This window comes from Equus przewalskii, chromosome 18, assembly GCF_037783145.1.
Source record: "Equus przewalskii isolate Varuska chromosome 18, EquPr2, whole genome shotgun sequence".
NCBI lineage: Eukaryota > Metazoa > Chordata > Mammalia > Perissodactyla > Equidae > Equus > Equus przewalskii.
Genome location: NC_091848.1, coordinates 29,583,517 through 29,601,356, shown reverse-complemented (window position 1 = coordinate 29,601,356; position 17,840 = coordinate 29,583,517). Strand labels below are relative to the sequence as shown.

At 39.2% G+C, this 17,840-nt stretch overlaps 1 protein-coding gene across 2 annotated transcripts in view; it reads right to left on the bottom strand.

Annotated features, from left to right (window-relative positions):
* Positions 1-17,840, bottom strand: part of CLDN16 (claudin 16) — a 94,253-nt gene that overhangs the window by 19,070 nt on the left and 57,343 nt on the right. The window contains exon 1 of one of the 2 annotated variants that reach the window (XM_008540903.2): positions 1,450-2,055. The exons of the other annotated variant lie outside the window; for it this stretch is intronic. Within the exon in view, the coding sequence (XP_008539125.2) occupies positions 1,450-1,620 (171 nt within the window). The 5' untranslated portion in view covers positions 1,621-2,055. Of the gene's footprint in view, positions 1-1,449; positions 2,056-17,840 lie in introns of those variants that run through there. 2 annotated transcript variants of the gene reach the window in all.

The window sequence follows — 17,840 nt, the reverse complement described above, 5'->3', positions numbered from 1 at the left end:
AAATTGTTTTAGAAAATATTTTAACATGCTTTTAGATGAGATTTTGCAAATTTTTAAAAACATAATTTTAAGTGTGATCAAGTACAATGTATTTTGGTGTTAGTCACCCACTATTGGCAGTCCAGATTCCAGCAAGCTAATGGCACAGATATTTTTATCTGCACTTTTCTCTGAGCACTGTTCAAAGAGCATTGTTTTTTCATTGCCCACTTATATGCCTGGCCAGATAAAATGCATCACTGGACTCATGTATAGTAGATAGTGTTTCAATTCTCTCACAATTTTCAGAAATATAGCATTAAAGAAGTGTTTATAACTCCATTGGTTTTGAACTGCCATGTAGACGTCAGAGGAAAATTAAAAGCAAGAAAAAAATAAACAGCAAACATAATACACATCAAAATAGGAAGATTATTACTTTCCATTTCTAACTCCAACTTGAGAGTCTAATAAATAAAATTAGGAGAAAAAATATATAAACTCACTGTCGGGTATCTTCCTTAAACTTCACAGAAGTGACATTATAGCATTTATTAGAGTAAATTGTTCCCTTCAGGATATACATAGGAGAGCATATTGAGTTGCTATATTCTCTTTATTTGAGCTCCTGATACATGCTTTCTTTTTCTTACCAACACCTTCTGAAACCTTACTAATGAACAGTAACTGATTCTGAAGTTTGATTTTCACTCTGGTTCTACCTCTCTCAGATACCTATAGCCACAGGAAACACTTTTAAACTTCAAAATTACTTCTTTCTGAGCTTCTCCAGTGAGAAAAGTAAACTCTTCAAACATAAACTGCTCACTCGTCTCTTGTATAACAGCTGGTTCCCAAGAGCAACTCACTTTTGAGAGAGGGTTTCTTAGCTGCCCACTGTACTTTGGGACAGACTGAAATGGCTTGTCATCCCTTGGGATGTTTTCTCCTACTTGGGAACTCCTTAAAATAACATTTTTCTATTGCATACTAATTGAGTAGGTTTTATATGCCTCAAGTTTGATTTCTCAGACTATTATTATGTCTTAAGAAAGCCTATCACATTACTCTTAATGCTGTCATCAAGATTAGCAAATTTATATTTGAGAGAAAGTATGCTACTGGAACTTTATTCGGTTTGGTATGCAGCAATGGAAGAAGTGAATTTCTGAATGCTCAGTGGCAGAGATTACATAATTACCCCTGTGTGAATTTATCCTTCTGAAAAAAGAGGGATTATTCAGTTACCCCACCTGTAAAATGGGATGACAACAATACCTACCTCATAAATTAGCTGTGAGAATCACATGAGTTAATAACGTAGAAACTCAATATGTAGTAAGTAAGGAGCAAGTCTGTCCATGTTGGCTATCATTTCTGTCATTAGTCCTAGTAAACATACGGAGGCAGTGGGGCTGGGAGAAAATTTGTGTGGGCTTGGATCAGAAAAAGAAGTTGCTGACTTCTTACCTCCAGGGAGTCATCGGCATTCACCATCCAACAGTCTGTCCAGGTGGCCACAACCAAGAACCCGGTAGAGAAAAAGGCAAAGAAGCAGGCAACATACTGAAAAAGATCCCTTATTTCAGCAAGCATTCTGCCTGGAAGAGACACCTGGGCAGCTGCCAGCCCTGGGCCCATGCAGATAGCTGGAACACTGTCAGTCTTCTGAGCTTCTGGTAGCTAGGGATGTGAAGATACTGTCTTTTCCTTTTCCTCACAACCCACTGCAGGCGTCTTAAATTGTGGTAAAAGCCATACCAACAGGCTGTAACCCACAGAGGGGTCCTGGAGGTCATCATACGAAGCAACCAGCCTCCAATCAGAAGCCAGGTCAGTGAAAGGACTGAGTATGCTTTGAGTGGGGGAGAAAAAGGGCCCTGTTAACATTTTCTGCCCAAACTTGGGCTAATGTGAGATGATGGTCACCAGAGGCACGTGCTAGAGTCAAGATGGAGAGAAGGAAGAAGGGTCACACCCCATGCTGACGCCTGTAAGCTGATCTTTCTCAGGCCCTCCAGGGAAAGTGAGCTATTCGCCTCCCGCTCAGTAAGGAGGCTGCACGGTTGACTGAGTGCTGTTTTGTGATTAGGACAATTTTAATAGTCGCTGACTACCTTAGACAGACAGGTTATTGGTGAAACTATGCTAAATAAGCGCTTGCTCAAGGGAGCCTGCATTCCAAAGTGTTGGGCAGAACAGCCCCATGAAGAGTTTCCAGCACCTGGGCCCCAGGGAGAGCCACGGCCTCCAACCTTTCAGCATCACAGAGTGGGAAAGAGCACGCATTTTAATCCAGACAGCTCTGGGTATAAATCCTTGCTCTGAAGCTTATAGGCTGAGGGTACTTGGGCTGCAGTTTCTGTAAAGTGAGAGTATTAATACTATTTTTATAAGAAGTTTGTGAGAATTAAATGATATTGTATCTGCAAATCATTTAGAATAGTGACATAACCAAGAATTCCCTATATGATCACTTTTCCCCCATGCACCAATTTTTTTCTCCCCCAGAAAGAAAGAAAGAAAAAGAAAAACCTATTTATGTTAGGAAAAAGGTTGTTTTTTAAAAAAGTTTTTGACGTGGCAGGGGCAACTGGAATTTTACCTATCCCTGAATGGGTAGCCTTATTGGGTATAAATATTCCATAACCACTAGTATTTGAAAAAATACTTAAAAGAGCATACATAGCTCCATTTTATCAACATTGGATAAGCTTCTCTATACTAAAATACAAAATTCAAGTAATAATAATAAAAAATATTTTGCATGGTTCTTAATGCAAGAGAGAGAAAGAGAAAGGCAGAGAGAGAGGAGCAGGGAAAAGGATTAGAAATAGGTCATTACTCTGGGAAGAACCAGCTACTAAGATAGTTATTTTAGTCACAGCTCATGAAGGGATTATTTTTTCCACTTGATAATGGTTTTGACATAGTATTCAGGGTATAAGGCTAAAATCAGTATCAATACAACATCTTTCAAGAATATATTAAAAGAACGTTTTGTGACTAAAATTTGTTGTTTTCTAATTCTAATCCTTTTGTATTCAAATATGTAAAATGTAAATTTAAATGCAAAAGCTGGATATAAAACAGCATGAGGAATATAAGCCCAATTATTGCTATAAATAGGGATATATACATATATGTTAACAGTAGTTATCACTAGTTTGTCAGGTGCGTTACAAAGGATTTTACTTTTACATATTTTATTTGACTTATTTCACTCAACAGTTAGGAAAATAATACTTATTTTTTAAAGTGCTCATTCAAACAATGGAATTACCTATTGCGTAAGGCAGTCACAATGCATGCAATGCATGCTGCTTCGCTGAGTCACAGAAACTCTTTCCCTATGCCCTAAAATCTAAAATGCTCGTGCTCTGTTGCTCTGGGAGAGGAAACCAATTCCGAAAGCACATGGCCATAATAGGAAAAGTACTGAATTTAGCTGCTAGTTTTCCACCCAGGGACCTTTCACAACGTACCTTTCCTGCTAACAGAGAGCCCCAGGGCAATGGTTCTTCAACTTGCCTGCACCCTGGAATCTCCAAAGCCACTTGTTATAAATGCAGACCAGGGAGCTCCATCCTTGCAGATTTTGGATTCAGGAAATTGGGAGTGAAGGCCAGGAGTTCACATTTTACAACTGTCTTGTATAAAATTCTGATTCTGGGACAGACTACTGTGTTTTGAGAGATGAAGAAGAGAAGGAAAATCAGTATTAAAACCAGCATCCTACTTTTCAGAGTCATAGTCTATGGATCACAGACAAAGTTGTGGAATGGGAAATCAGAATTACATCTTTGGTACCAACTCTTCCCTAGTTAGTACCGACAGCAGATTCCAAATCCTAATATCAGAAGTTAATGGAAAGGATTAAGTAAGGGAAAAACATTGAGCACATGCATGCATTTCACATGCAAACACACACACACTGTAAACATGTATCTCTGGAAATCAGAGCTTATTCCACAAAAAAGCTATAGACTGTAACTTACTTATTTTATTTCCCAAATTGTACCACACATCGTATGTGGTTGAGGGCGGGGGAACTATTCATGCAACTATAGAACCAAATCAAAGTTTACTACTTTTAGAGAATAACATAAGACAGTCATGGTTAAGTGTTAATTTCCATGGCTGAGGCCAAAGTGTGGTAGGAGATCCGAGAAAGGGAAGCTGAAAGTCATGAAGATTAACAGAGTAGGAAGAACTTCATGGGTGAAGGACTTCATAGGTGGGACGTGAGTGTACTTCTGAGGTAGAGATAAATGTACAGGGAGCGATGAGGATGGAGGATGCAGATGCAGAATAAATCATTCAGAAGTCTATATAGGCAAAGCACTTTCACTTTCTGCCCATGCTTAAGACTCCAATATTTAGGTTTATCACTTCAATCCTAGTTTAGCTCCATTCCATTCAGCACACATTTATGGAAGCCTATTCTGACTCCAGCACTATGCTAGATCCTGGGGACATAGAGAAAACAGAAGATGGAAAATCTAGTCCCTGTCCTTGAGAAGCTACAGTGGGTGAACCAGAGCCAGGCTCATGGTGTGAAGTGAAGAGCTCCATTCAGGTAACTCTGAATACAACCTTAAGGTATAGTACCACTCCCAATATTAGTACACAAGCACATTAGTTATAAATATGCAGGGTTTCCCAGTGTAGTATAAACACAAAGGACAATTATCACTATGCCCATGGCTTAGAAGTGTTTACAAAATATTTTCAAATGCGTTATCTCATCTAAGCTCCAGGAGGCCAGATTTGTTTTGCTCACCAATGCATCCCAAGTGCTTAATATTCTGCCTGGCGTATATGATGTTGAGTTTAGTTTAATCCTCATATGCCCCACATTTGACAGAAGGGGAGATAATGTTGGACTTGCTCTTTCTGAATCAGGGACCCTCAAGATAAAAGCAGGCTGGCAGAAGTGACTCAATCATCTTTGCAGCTCCAGAGCTCTTTGTTCCACATGACCCCCAAGATATTTTGGTGAATTCATATGCACTGTGTCCCCACTTGCCCAGTATTTGCACTACTCCTGGTTGAAGCTTCAGAGCCACCTGGTGATGAGGTGAGCGGCGCCCTCAGCCTAGCACCCTGACCGTTGGTCTATGAATGGAGGTAATTGTGCAACTGGAAATACTGCAGTTGTCCCTTTGGCCTGCAGGTGGAAGCAGGTCTGCATTTTCAGTTGAGAATAATAGCAAGTTGTTTTGAGTTAACTCTGCTGTTTCTGTCAGTGTCACAAACTGTTCCTTCTATACTCATTATAATAATACGAGTCCTTAGAAGGAATAAGCTGATTGATATCACATCTTATTAATAATCTTCTCACTTCTTTTTAATTGCCTAGTTCCCACTGGAAAAACCTACACAACAAAATCGGTTGCTGTTGTCAAAACCATGCTGACTGTAACTAATGGCAAAATAAATTGGTGGTTCAAAGCTTGGACCTCAGAGTCAGGCCGAGCCAAGTTCAGGCTAAGCCGCTTAACATATGTGAGCTTTTGGGCGAGCTACTTAAGACCTTGCTCAATAAAACAAGAATTATGAATTCTAAGATGGCTGTGAAAAATAAGTAATTGTAAAGGTCTTAATATAGCACCTGGAAAAAAATAATCAATAAACTATAGCTATCATTATTTTTATGTTACAACCTTGCTCTTTTACATATGTGCCATATGTATACATATGTGTGTATATGTATGCATATGCTTTTGTGTCTGCATATATATGTGTGTGTGGCTATATATAGGTATACATATATATATGTGTACCTATATATATATATATATATTATATATATATATAAAACAACTTAGTAAATTGAACATAGAGGAAGAGAAAGCTGTAATCACGAGGCAATTTTATTTTTGTCACCTATGGTCCTTTCAAACCCATTCACTTTAGGTCAATTCTTCCCTTGCCTCTTGCATAAAATCTAGGGTAAGTCTCATGACAATGCTGAAATTCTTAGGTAATATAAATTATTCTGCTCATTCCAAGGCACAAAGAGCCAGCCTCATTCCAGTGATGTAATTATCCGTGCTCCTGTATATAGGCCAAGCCCGTTGCAGCCAGTCAATGGGCTTACAGTCATGATGCAAACCTCAGAGCAATGCCCCTGCCACCATCCCTGCCCTTTGAATTTCTTAGGCCTACGACATACAGCAGTCCATTACGTCTCTCCAGATCCAGGGAACAAATCCCAGACTTTAGGAGTAGACGAGTTGAACTCCTTGCCCTAGGCTTAAAGTGAGGTACAGGAACTCTCACCCTCCTCCATGGTGACAGGGAAGTGGGACTCAATATATACCAATAGCTCTCTCCAGAAATAGTTTCTAATATTTATCTCCTTTCTTGGACTTAAGCTTGTTTTTTTGGGAGATCTGGGGAGGGCAGGATGGAGATAGCTGGTCCATCGAATGTTGCAAAACTGGTTCTAAGATTCTTCTTTTGCAACTCCTGCCTGGGGTCACTCAACTCACTTTGGAATGTGATATTTATTTTCTAGTGACCTCAGTTGAAACTGAGACTAAAATGGTTCCAATCGAAAAACCTATTACATAGACTTATGTGGTGTTGGACTGGGACTCTACTATTCATCCTGGCCAGACCACACCTGGATTTGTTGTGTTTACTCCTGAGTACCAGCATTTAAGATAAACTGGAGTCCATCTACGGGAAAAGGTTCCAGTTAGTGAAGTTAGTGAGGAGATTGGCAACCATCGCATGTTAGGTATGACTGAAGGAAGATGGGGTAAGGAGGGTATTTTAAGTTTAAATAAAGGAGACAGCACACATGACAGTGGGTTTTAAATAAAAGAAGGATTGTCATATGAGAAAGGAATGATGATCTTTCTAGGAGGCTTCAGAGAACGTGACTAGAAAATATTGTAAAAGGACAGAGAGGCAGAATTGTGCTCAATTAAGGAAGAACTTTCCAACAAGTAGAACTGACTGAAAGGAAGGTGACCTGGTCTGGTGGGTTTATTGACATTGGAGACATTCAAATAGAGGAAGGATTACCAATGGTAGAGGATTCATGAGTCAGTTCATGATGGGTTAATTGAACTCTCTGATTCAGAGAATGCTTGGGAGAGTGTGGGACCCTCGGAAATTTATGCTCTTAATTTATCTCTTACCTTACACAGAATGTGAGTCTTACTTAAGCCAAACCTCAGAGGTGACTTGGTGAGTCATTCATCAAAAATCACACCTCAAATTCAGCAGCAATGCATTTATCATTACTCATTCTGTAAATTATTTCACCTGGAAAAACAAGACTTTCATCATACACAGTACTTTTAAGACATCAAGGGTGCTTTGAGTGAACCATGATGGAACAAATGTTAGCATTTTACTCCCTTTGAGTTAACAGGTAACTCATGAAGCCACCCTAACAAGAATTTGTCTCTCATATGCCCTGTGCCCTTTCACATATATCCTCATGTTCATTATTAAATTGGTATTAAACGAATCCATCAGAATCAGGATTTATTTCACAAGTTGTACTTTTTTCAGTCAACTCAAGCACTTTCAATTACTAATATTTTCCTCACTGTTTTGCATTTCCTTCTTGTTTTCTCTCTACATATTTAAGCATTCACTTACAGAGTCAGTTTCAGCTCATCTTTTTAAATCATGAAGGTGAAGTGAATGGTGAATGTTCAGTGTATACTTAATCCAGGTTGTGGAAGGAAACACTGAAGTTGTCAGGAAATTGTAGGACACGCTCTTATAAACTGTCAGGTTGTGTTGCCCTTGCATCCACCTTTATAATCCAGTTCGCTTAACTGATGTATTCTTAACTCAGTTCATCTGGAATGACAAGGGTACAAAGTTCCTATCTAAGACAGTAGATGACTAACTTTCAGTTTCATTCAATATACTGGTGCTAAATGATATCAGTGATAAGTAATGTCATCAAGGGCTTAGAGGCTGGAGGAGAAGGTGTAAGACGAAGAAGCAGTGAGTGCTCTACTGTACCCATAGTTTAGTATTTGTTTAGGACAGTACAGAAAAAATGAAGCTAGAGTGGCAGGTTACAGTCACATTGTGGAAGATCTTCCATTCCAGATTGAGGAGCATAGATTAACTTGCTATTCATTGAGAACCACTGAAGGTTTTAGACAAGAGAGCAAGAGTGACCAAGTAGCAGACAGACCAGGTAACATCATTTTTTACTACTATCGGTAAACTTAATTCCTAGCTGCTCTAATCCTTAGCCTTTGAACCAGAGTGATCTCCCACCAACTAGGTTTGGGGAAGCAAGTATAAACAACTCCTCGTCAATTAATTACATTTTACGAAATTACCTTCACTCTTTCCCTTGCTGTTTGCCCCACATCACACTGTATCACTACCCTGTCTTCCAATGGCTTCCTGGATTTGAAGACTTTGGAGTTTATCTGTCATTTAAATCTCAGTACCAGGATTTTCAAATCCAGTACATCTTGGATTTGAAAATTGACTGATCCCCTTGCATTGACTTGGTGCTCCCTAGGGCACAGCTTGTGCTCACCTTCCTACTCAGTCTGAATAGCTCTCATGCCATCCTACTCAGCTCTACGTCCTGGGACTCTACCTTGTTTCAGTTAATTTGCAAGACCCTTTTCCTTCAGCCCACCAAGGAGAAGCAATTCCAGGCCTTGAGTGCCCCTCTGATTCCTTGGCACGTGACCTAAAATTCTACTAATTTAGAAACAAATCCATCAGCCTAATTTTTTTTTCATCTTCATAATTTATTCACACCTCATACATCCAGCAGTATTTTCATGGGCAGCCTTGAGCTGGAAAAGCATCAGGGAGGGAGAGGAGAACAGAAATTCAAAGGACTCGCGTGTTGTGGGGAGGAGAGGTGTGGTGGGGCATTTTGTTACTCCTCTGTATCCTATGCTGTGCTCTGAGTAGATGACCATTGCTGGAACCACAAATATCCTGTCTTTTCCTGATCTGACCTTTGCTCATGCTGCTCTGTCAACAGGAATGACACCCACTGGAACTTCAAATCCACTTATCCCAACCCTAGGTGTCCTTCGAGGAGTCTTTTTCAGAAAGCCTCTTATTAATAATGCTGGACAAAGTTTATCTTTCCTAATATTTTGTCTATATGTCTTGTGATAGCTAACTTTATGTATCAACTATAGTGGGCCACAGAGTGCCCGGATATTTGCTCAAACATTACTCTGGGTGTTACTGTAAGAGTGTTTTTGGGTGACTTCAACCTTTAAATCGGTATACTAAATAAAGCAGATATCCCTCCTTAATGTGATGGGTATCATCCAGTCCATTGAAGGCTTGCATAGAACAAAAAGGCTGGCCGTCCCCTAAGTAAGAGATAATTCTCTCCACCAGAACTGCCTTCAAACTGAGACATTAGCTTTTTTCCTCCTCTTAGCTAGAACTGAAACATTTGTTCTTCCTTGGTCTGGAGACTGCCAGCCTTCAGACAGAAACTCCACTATTGACTTTCCTGGTTCACGGACCTTTGAACTTTGGATTTGATTCCCTGGGTCTCCAGATTGCCCACTCTCTTGTCACATCTTGGAATCTGACTTGCCCACCTCCATAATTGAGTGAGCCAATCCCTTACAACACACATGCGCACACACACACACACATATGTATCTATATAGTCTCCCACATCCTATTAGTTCTGTTTCTCTGTAGAACTCTGACTGATATACCTCTCATAAGACAGTTATATATCACCCTCTCTTTGCTAGCTCAGTCCTTCTCAATGTAGTTGCCATTCTAGTCACTATGCAGTAACCTCTGGTTATTTCTTTCTCTGAACATATGTTTACACTGTTTCTTCTGGCTGGAATGCTTTTTATTTTTCTTGCTATTTATTATAATCCTCATCATCAACCAAGGGATGAATATGAACTTCATGAAGCCTGATTTGATATCTTTAGCTCACTCTCCTCTGTCTGTTGGACTTGTAATTAATAACCACATAGTTCAGCATGTCATCATTTCAGGTTTTCTATAGGTTAATTTGATGTCTCTAGATGATGTTTAACAAACAAAAAGGAATTCACCAAGTAGAATGTGTGTCAGGCCCAGGTTAGGCACTTAATTTTCAAATAGCAATAAAATACCATTCCAGAAGTTTGCAGTCAAATAGGAGAATAGATAGATTGATAGGTAGATCAATTGATTGATCTGGTGTTGAAACATAGGTTTCTGAAAAATGTTTTAGGAGCATAAATGATGGAGTGATTAATAGCTCTAAGCAATCATTACAAAAAGTTTCATGGAAGAGATGATGGTTGATTTGGTTCTTAAATGATTAGAATTCGCTAAACACAAAAGAAAGAAACAGAGTATTCCTGACGAGGGAAACATCTTGAGCAAAGGCAAAGGGATGTGAATGTACATCACATTACTGAGGATGAGTTTACGACAAGCATCCTATAAGCAACTTGGGAGCAGGGATCCTTCTTGTTTTTTGGAGCAGGGCCTGTGCTTTAAATGCTCAACAATACTAAGTACAGTGATTGCATCACTGTAGAAACTCACATGCTGGGGGCGTTTGTTTGTTTAAGAATTTAAGCCTCATGGAAATAGCAACTGTATGATTAGCTTTATTGAATGCTGGGTTTCAGTAAATATATGTTGAGTGAATGAATAAGTAAACGAATGAGTCCTATGTGCCAGGCATCATGCTAGGCCTAGAAATTCATCAAAAATGAAATATTCTGGTAAGGCAACAATATCTGACACTATTTAGACTCTTAATAGATATTTGCTATCTCTCTGCCATGTGAAGATATGTTTGCTATGAGCATTCTAAAGAGGTTGTTCTAAGGTGGACCAGGAATAGTGTAGTCTATCTGGAATATATTTTTAAAAAGCAGGGCATTTTAATAGAAAATAATGGCCTGGAATTCCATATACTTGGTTGTAATCCCAGGTACAATTTAGATTTTATTAGTTTGCATTATATGATAATAAGGGAGCTTTAGAAATCTATGTAAGTGAGGCTCAAAACAAAAAATTCAAGTAAATGTCTTTATCTATGTCTCAAATGAGTAAAAGGTCTCTATATAGCAATTTTTAAAGAATTAATGGGAAGAATTCTTTATCAACATTCCTCATTTTGGTCATATTTGATTAGAGTTTATAGACATTTTCATTTATATTATTTAATTTTGTATTAAAGTCATACTTGCAAAGGTATCATATCACCACTTTACAGATGAGGAAAATGAGGACCATTTTGGAAGTGACTTATCCAACCTGACAGAGCTAGAAAGTACCAGAATCAGGACTGGAATCCGCAATAATCAAAGTGGAACATAGGCAAGCATCCAATGGAAACTATGAACGCCAATGTAGATGAGTCAGGGAAATGGAAGTCTTCCGAAGGAGAGCAAAGGCTACTCACATGTGGCAAATCTTCAGGGACAGGTTTCCTCTCCGCCTGCTACCTGTCCAAAATCCTGACTCCTTAAGATCATAAAGTAGGATTCAGATGTAAGATCCTCACCACCATTATATAGGATGGAATTAAGGGTCTGACACTGTTGATATTTAGATTATTATCCTGGTACTACAAAAGCTCTGTGCTGAAACTAGAGAGCAAGTAACTTTACCTGTTTGAATTTATCAGTGAAATAGTTTCAACCAATCTTCCCTCAGGGAGGGAGTGAAATTGGGTGACATCACTCATGGAAGGTGGAAGGCTCTATTGTACTTTACATCCTGTTTTATACGCATGTAGAAACACTGTGAAGTTCTGCCCTGTTTTAGAAAGACCTTCTCTTCCCACTCGTCTCTTCTCTCTTGTCTTCCAAACCTACCTGCTGAGATCCCTTTCCATCTTCGTAGATCTTCTTAAATGTTACTGTAGGGGAGGAAGTCATTTCCTCTACACTCTCTGGGTTCTTCTGGCCAGAGAATGAATTAAATTCACATGAGACAGAATAACAGGAGAAAATTAAACAAAACTTTATAATATGTATACATGAGAGAGGCTCAGGCAACCTGAGCAACTTGCCAAAATGGCTGAAGCCACCACCTTAAATATCATCTTCAGCTAAAGACAAAGGAGGATGTTGGGGGTGGGGGTAGTCAGTTATGGGAGATTACCACACAAGTACAGTAAACAACAGTCAGGTTATTATGCAGACTTGAGTCCTTGCCTTCTACACTGATGAGCCATTTCTAGAGATAAGGTCATCCCCCCTTCTTCCTGGTACAGAGAGGGAGACACCTTTACAGATGGAGATTTCTTTTACAAATGTAAATGTCTCTTAACAAAGGGTAAGTAAATTCTGCTTTTCAGAGTTTCTTTCCTGACTACAGTTTTTTAAAAGTAACCAGCCCAAAATATTCCTCATGCCAAAGAGACATATCTTGGGGTGGCCAATTCCAGTCCCCTACATTACCTTCTTATGAGTGTGTTGTGGGGCTCCCATTTGTACATAATCTCTCCTTTGAATTAATATTAAATCCTTGCTTTTTGTAATAATAATAACAATTATTATCATATTATTATTATTGTTATAAAGATTTATTGAGGGCTTATTACATTTCATGGACTGAGCTAATTGCTTTTCAAGTATTATCTTTTCTTTCTCCCAACAATCATAAGTCTCCATTACCATCAACACCACCCAGTATCTGGAAGAAGCTCTTCTCTCTACCTGGAATCCCTGCCTTTCCCCTCTCCTCAGCACTTAATTAATTTTTCTTCTTCCTTCTAGACTCAAGTCTCAGTACCTCATAGCTGATTAACTCTAAAACTCTTTTGATCAACAGAATCACCCGAGAAGTTGTTATGCAAAAGCAGATACCCACAGAGATTGTGATTTCCAGGCCTCACAATTTCTTAAAAGATCTCTGGGATCTTTCAATAAATAAATATATCTGTAATTGATAGTTTCAGCAAAATTTATTCTGAAGGCAGGGATTAGTTTCCAAATTGTGCCTCAACCATCCAACCCTAAATTTCCTTCAGTTCCAAGCTGTGCCCAGTAGCACCTACAAGCAAAAGCAGTACAAGAGAATGCTTGTGATGCTTGGCAAAATGAAGGAGATGGTTGCTGGTATTGTTCCAGATGTGAAGATCTGAAATCAAGATACTGAAACAACAGAGATATAAATTTGGAGCTATGTAACTAATCTGGTGTTAACAAAAAATGGAAGAGCTAAGCCAAGGCAAGGGTGAAGAAATAGACAAGGATTAGAGAAGAAAGGTGACAAGAGGACAGTAATAACTGAGTTGGAGAAGCTGAATCTTCTAAAAAATGGATATCCTGTGAGGCACTAATTTGGATTAACCCACAAATATCTTCTTGGGTAGAGGGAAGGCTCTTGAAGGGAATAAACTGCAATCAACTTTAAATGCTGAATAAATGGTAAATGATGAATGAATAAATGCATGAAAGAATGTCTGCTTCAATTTATGTCCATGATTTCAAGTAATACCATCATACTCTGTTCTTCAAACCCTCTGAAATCCTCTTTGGGAAGAAATGTCTATATCTTTCAACCATAACTGGGCTCTAGCACAAAACAAACTGGTTACCTCTTTTGTGAGCCATATTCATGTCTGAAACATTTCCTCTTACCCCTATCATACGGGTTTCCTTTCAGCCTAGTTTCTGCAATAGCCAATGGCTTTTATCCAACACAAGTCAGATCTATAATGAGGCTACACTTGTAACTCTGACAGCACAAAGAGCCCAGGGGTTGAAACAAAATTAAATGCCAAGTCTGCAAAACAAAATGGAACAGGCTAAATCCCCTTGGTCAGTTAACATTTGCAAAAATGCAGTCAGTAAGTTATTAAGCAAACACTATTTGACCTTCAGGAATTATATGTGAAAGGAAAAGGTAGGGCTGCATATCATTTATCCTAAAGTGTATCTCACTAATGGAGTTTGAGCATCCCTTCTGAATATATAAAAATGACAGGGGTTCAGTGTAGGAAGGAGAAAAAAAGAACTATAGTACTTCACAATAACACAAAAAATATCTTTAGAAGTTTTGTAAGTATACATCCCCTTTTATAAAGAAATATAGTATAGCTATAAATTCAAAGACCTCTAAGTCTAATACTATTTAAACTTTTCTAACTGTTCCTTACTCTGCTACCTTTAATCTGAAGATGTCAAACACAATGATAGACCTAAATACTTTTTGCTTATATTCTTATTATTGATGCTTAAGATTAGAGCAAATATAGAGCAAATATAGTACTAGAACATGGCATAGAGTAAATAAAACATTTTAAAAATCTTCTTTTAGGTATTGTAGCCTTCAGTCTTTTTTTTAAAGAGCCTTTTTTGTCTATCTTAACAATTGGTATTGTCTTTAAAAAAAACCAACTGAATGTCAACTAAAAATTAAGTCTAATAAATGATGTGCTTAATCTAGCTAGATAAGTCAATGTCTGTATGTGGGAGAGAACTCATGAATCTTACATGCTGAACTCCACGTGCTGCAAGCGTTACGTTCAACCACAAGAGAACTGTTTTTCAAACAGATGGCCAGCAACGAGTCTAGTCCTGCAGAGTGATAAAGAATGGAGTGTTTCAGGGTGTTAGAAAGGGCAAGAGGGGGGGAAGTAAACAGTCAGCTTGCCACTCCTTTTGATGGCATCCTTCATAGGCTGTGAAATTTTTTTGGCTAAAGCAAACTTGTTGATAACTTAACTATTTGGCCCTATACACATTAAGGACCTCTGACCCTGGCTCCAGGAAAAAAAAAAAAAAAAAAAGGTATTTTCAGTGTTAGAGGGAAACTAGAGAAACCCCTGTTGTTGCCTTCAGTGATTGATGGTCCCATCTCTCACATGGTAGAACAGATTGTATTCTTGGTATCTGGAGTTCTTTACCTGCCTTTTAGTCTCTCCAGAACCTTTCTATGTCTGAGTTCTATGGTTACATGAGATAAAACCTAACTAGCTCAACTTCTGCTGCCTAAAGTCCCTGTTCTTGCTTTCGTCACCCATAAGGGAAGATAAGACAGACCCTGCAAAATTTATCCTTACAAAAAAGGAAAGAAAACAGGGAGTCAGGAGTTTCCTAACAAGTAAGATAAGTTTTTTAATTGCAGGGAAAATGTACAGATCAGATCCCTTACAAGACCACCAAAGCAATGCTATGCCTGTCTTATATTTTTAAAAGTATAGGTGCATTCTGGACTGTGATATATTTTCTATGTCGTTGATGGCTTCTGAAGAATTTATTCATAAAGAAAAAACGTTGCCTGAGCATTGTACTAGATATTGGACAATCAAAGATGACTAAGATGTCTAAGATATTCTCTAGGAGCGCACAAACTCCCTTGAGCACAATAGCATTATTTCAGGCAATGCAAATTACTTAAATACCATGTATTACCACTATATTTGAGGCATATCCACTCCTTATACTTAAGAAGCTCAGAAAAGGAGAGTCTCTCTTAGAACTTTCATGTTAAAAAACAGAATTTAGTTCAAATTTCTCTATTTAAGCTCGCCAAGTAGGTTAGGAATATGGGAACATATTTCTTTTTTCACAAATGAGTCACTCCTAAAAATGCAACATGTTCTTAGCCTGTATGCTTTATGGAATCATTCATAAAGTCCCTCAATTGCCATAGGTGTGAAGTAAGAATTTGCCAGCTAATTGTCTCTGTGATACCCTGGAGGTGGAGGTAGGTTGTGGATGAGGAAGAGGGAGCAGGGTGAATGAATCAATGGACTAAGGCTCTGGAAGATTCAGGTTTCAGCCCCAACTCAGACATAGGATCATTATTTTAGGAAAAATATTTTATTGCTTTGAGCCTCATTTTCAAAGCATGGGAAGGAAAGGAAGAGTTCTCAACTCCTTAAAAGTCTTAGTCTAAATTGGATTTCTTAAACCCTACATATATCAAACTAAGGACACTGAGAGACAGAAAGAGTTGGACTGGTTATGTCAGTGTTTGGAAGGCAGAACAAACAAAGGGGCTGTGTTCTGAGATTCAGGCAGCTATCAGCATGTACAGGATCGAGATGCAGGCAGAAATACCAGAGGTGAGTGGTCAAAGGCCAACGCCATTAGTTAGGAAATACGATCTGGCAGGATGGAGCTGAAGAGGCAGGCCCTGACAAGCAGATCAGATATAAGCCACTCGCATTAGGAAGACCGTGATACCTAAGGCAGGTCTTTGCCAAATCCCAGCCTTTATGTTTCCCTTTAAGAAAAAGGATGGAGGAATCTAATTTGCATATAATTACTAGGTATCAAGGGCCATATTATGCACTTCTACAAATGCTAGCTGTTTAATTCCACTTGCTTTTGAGGAAACTGAGATCCAGAGAATGTTAGTAACTTGCCCAAGGTTCAGGGGACATGAAGGAGCTGGGTGTCCATTCTGAAAGGGTCTGGTGATAAGCTCTTTGGCTGACAATGAGCCCTGACTCTTTTGCAAAGCTTTTCCAAATTATTTGGGTTTAAAAAAAAGTCTCTGAATGTTGTTCAAGTGAAAGATCTATCATCAACCGGGCTTCAACTATAAGAAGTCCTGGGAAGATGTGAGCTAAGTGGGAATTGAGGAAAGCTGAGAGGTGGGACCTGAAACCTAGAGATGAGACGCATTTCACACTGCAGCAGGTGCTCAGAGCCAGACTAAGACCTCTGAGATTGGAGAGCAAACAGCTCAGAGGTGGAACACAGAAACAAAGGATGATGGTGGCCGTGGACAGGCGGCAGCCCAGCCAGGCAGGTGGTCAACCACCTGAGGCAGCAGACAATGGGAGTCAGCGTAAGAGGGTTTGGGGCCTGGCAATATACAAAACCAAGGAGAATGGCAGAAGGTTTAAAGGTAGATGTCTGGGTGCCTGACTTGGAACGAGGATTCAAAAGCAGGCAAAATGCCAGCTGCCTGTTGAATTGGACAGAATAACAGTACCCGGTCCATTAATTAACAAATCAGCAATTATTTATTTTGTACCTACTGAATTCAAGGCTCTGTTCTAACCTGGGGTTATACCAGTGAATGAAGAAGACAAAAATGCCTACCTTCATAGAACTTACCTTCTACTGGAAGAAGAAAACTAGCAAACAACTCAGGTACCAAGCAACAAGGTAAGAATGTAATTTCAAGAGCAGATATTAGTGGTGTCAATGCAAGTAATCCTTAACCAATCTATAAATGAAAATTGGGGTGAGTTTATTCTGAGCCAAAATGTGAGGCCCATATAGTCCGGGGCTTTCCTTCCCCAAGGAAAGAAGGGCACCAAAGAAGTGGGGTGTACACAGTGCTTATAAACCCTCAAAGAGAGTGTTTCACATGATTGAAATGTCCCTTTTACAACAGTCACGAAATTGCTCTGTCAGCACAGCAATTGATGGACACAGCAGGTAGGTTTGCTGTCTCCATGGACACAGCAGGGTGGCAGGTCTGTTGTCTGGAGCTGGGTGGTCACAGGTGAGCCCAGCAATCAATTCCTAGTCTAGGGAGAGATGCTTATCCTTAAGGAAATGTTAATGTGGGGGAAATTGCACCTTCATCTTAAGGGCATTTGCTCTTGCCATAGGAAATGTTTAAAGCAGATACACAATGCATGCTCAATGGCCATGTCAGGCCCTTTTGGAAAAACAAAGTAAGGCTGAGTTAGTTTACAGCTAATGGCTCCCTCATATACTCCAATATTGCTTGCCATTTCTATTTGCCAGTGGGAAAATTGAGAACATCAGAGAGTCTGACTCAATTCTCTCTACCTGAACTATTAGCTTATGAGTTACAAAGTTCCTTCTTAATAGAGACACTCTTGATCTCAAAGCCTGGAGCGACAGTGCATCTACCAAGTGTAGAGATTGGAGAGAAAGGACAGCAGGAGAGTCACTACTGGTATCAGGATATATTAA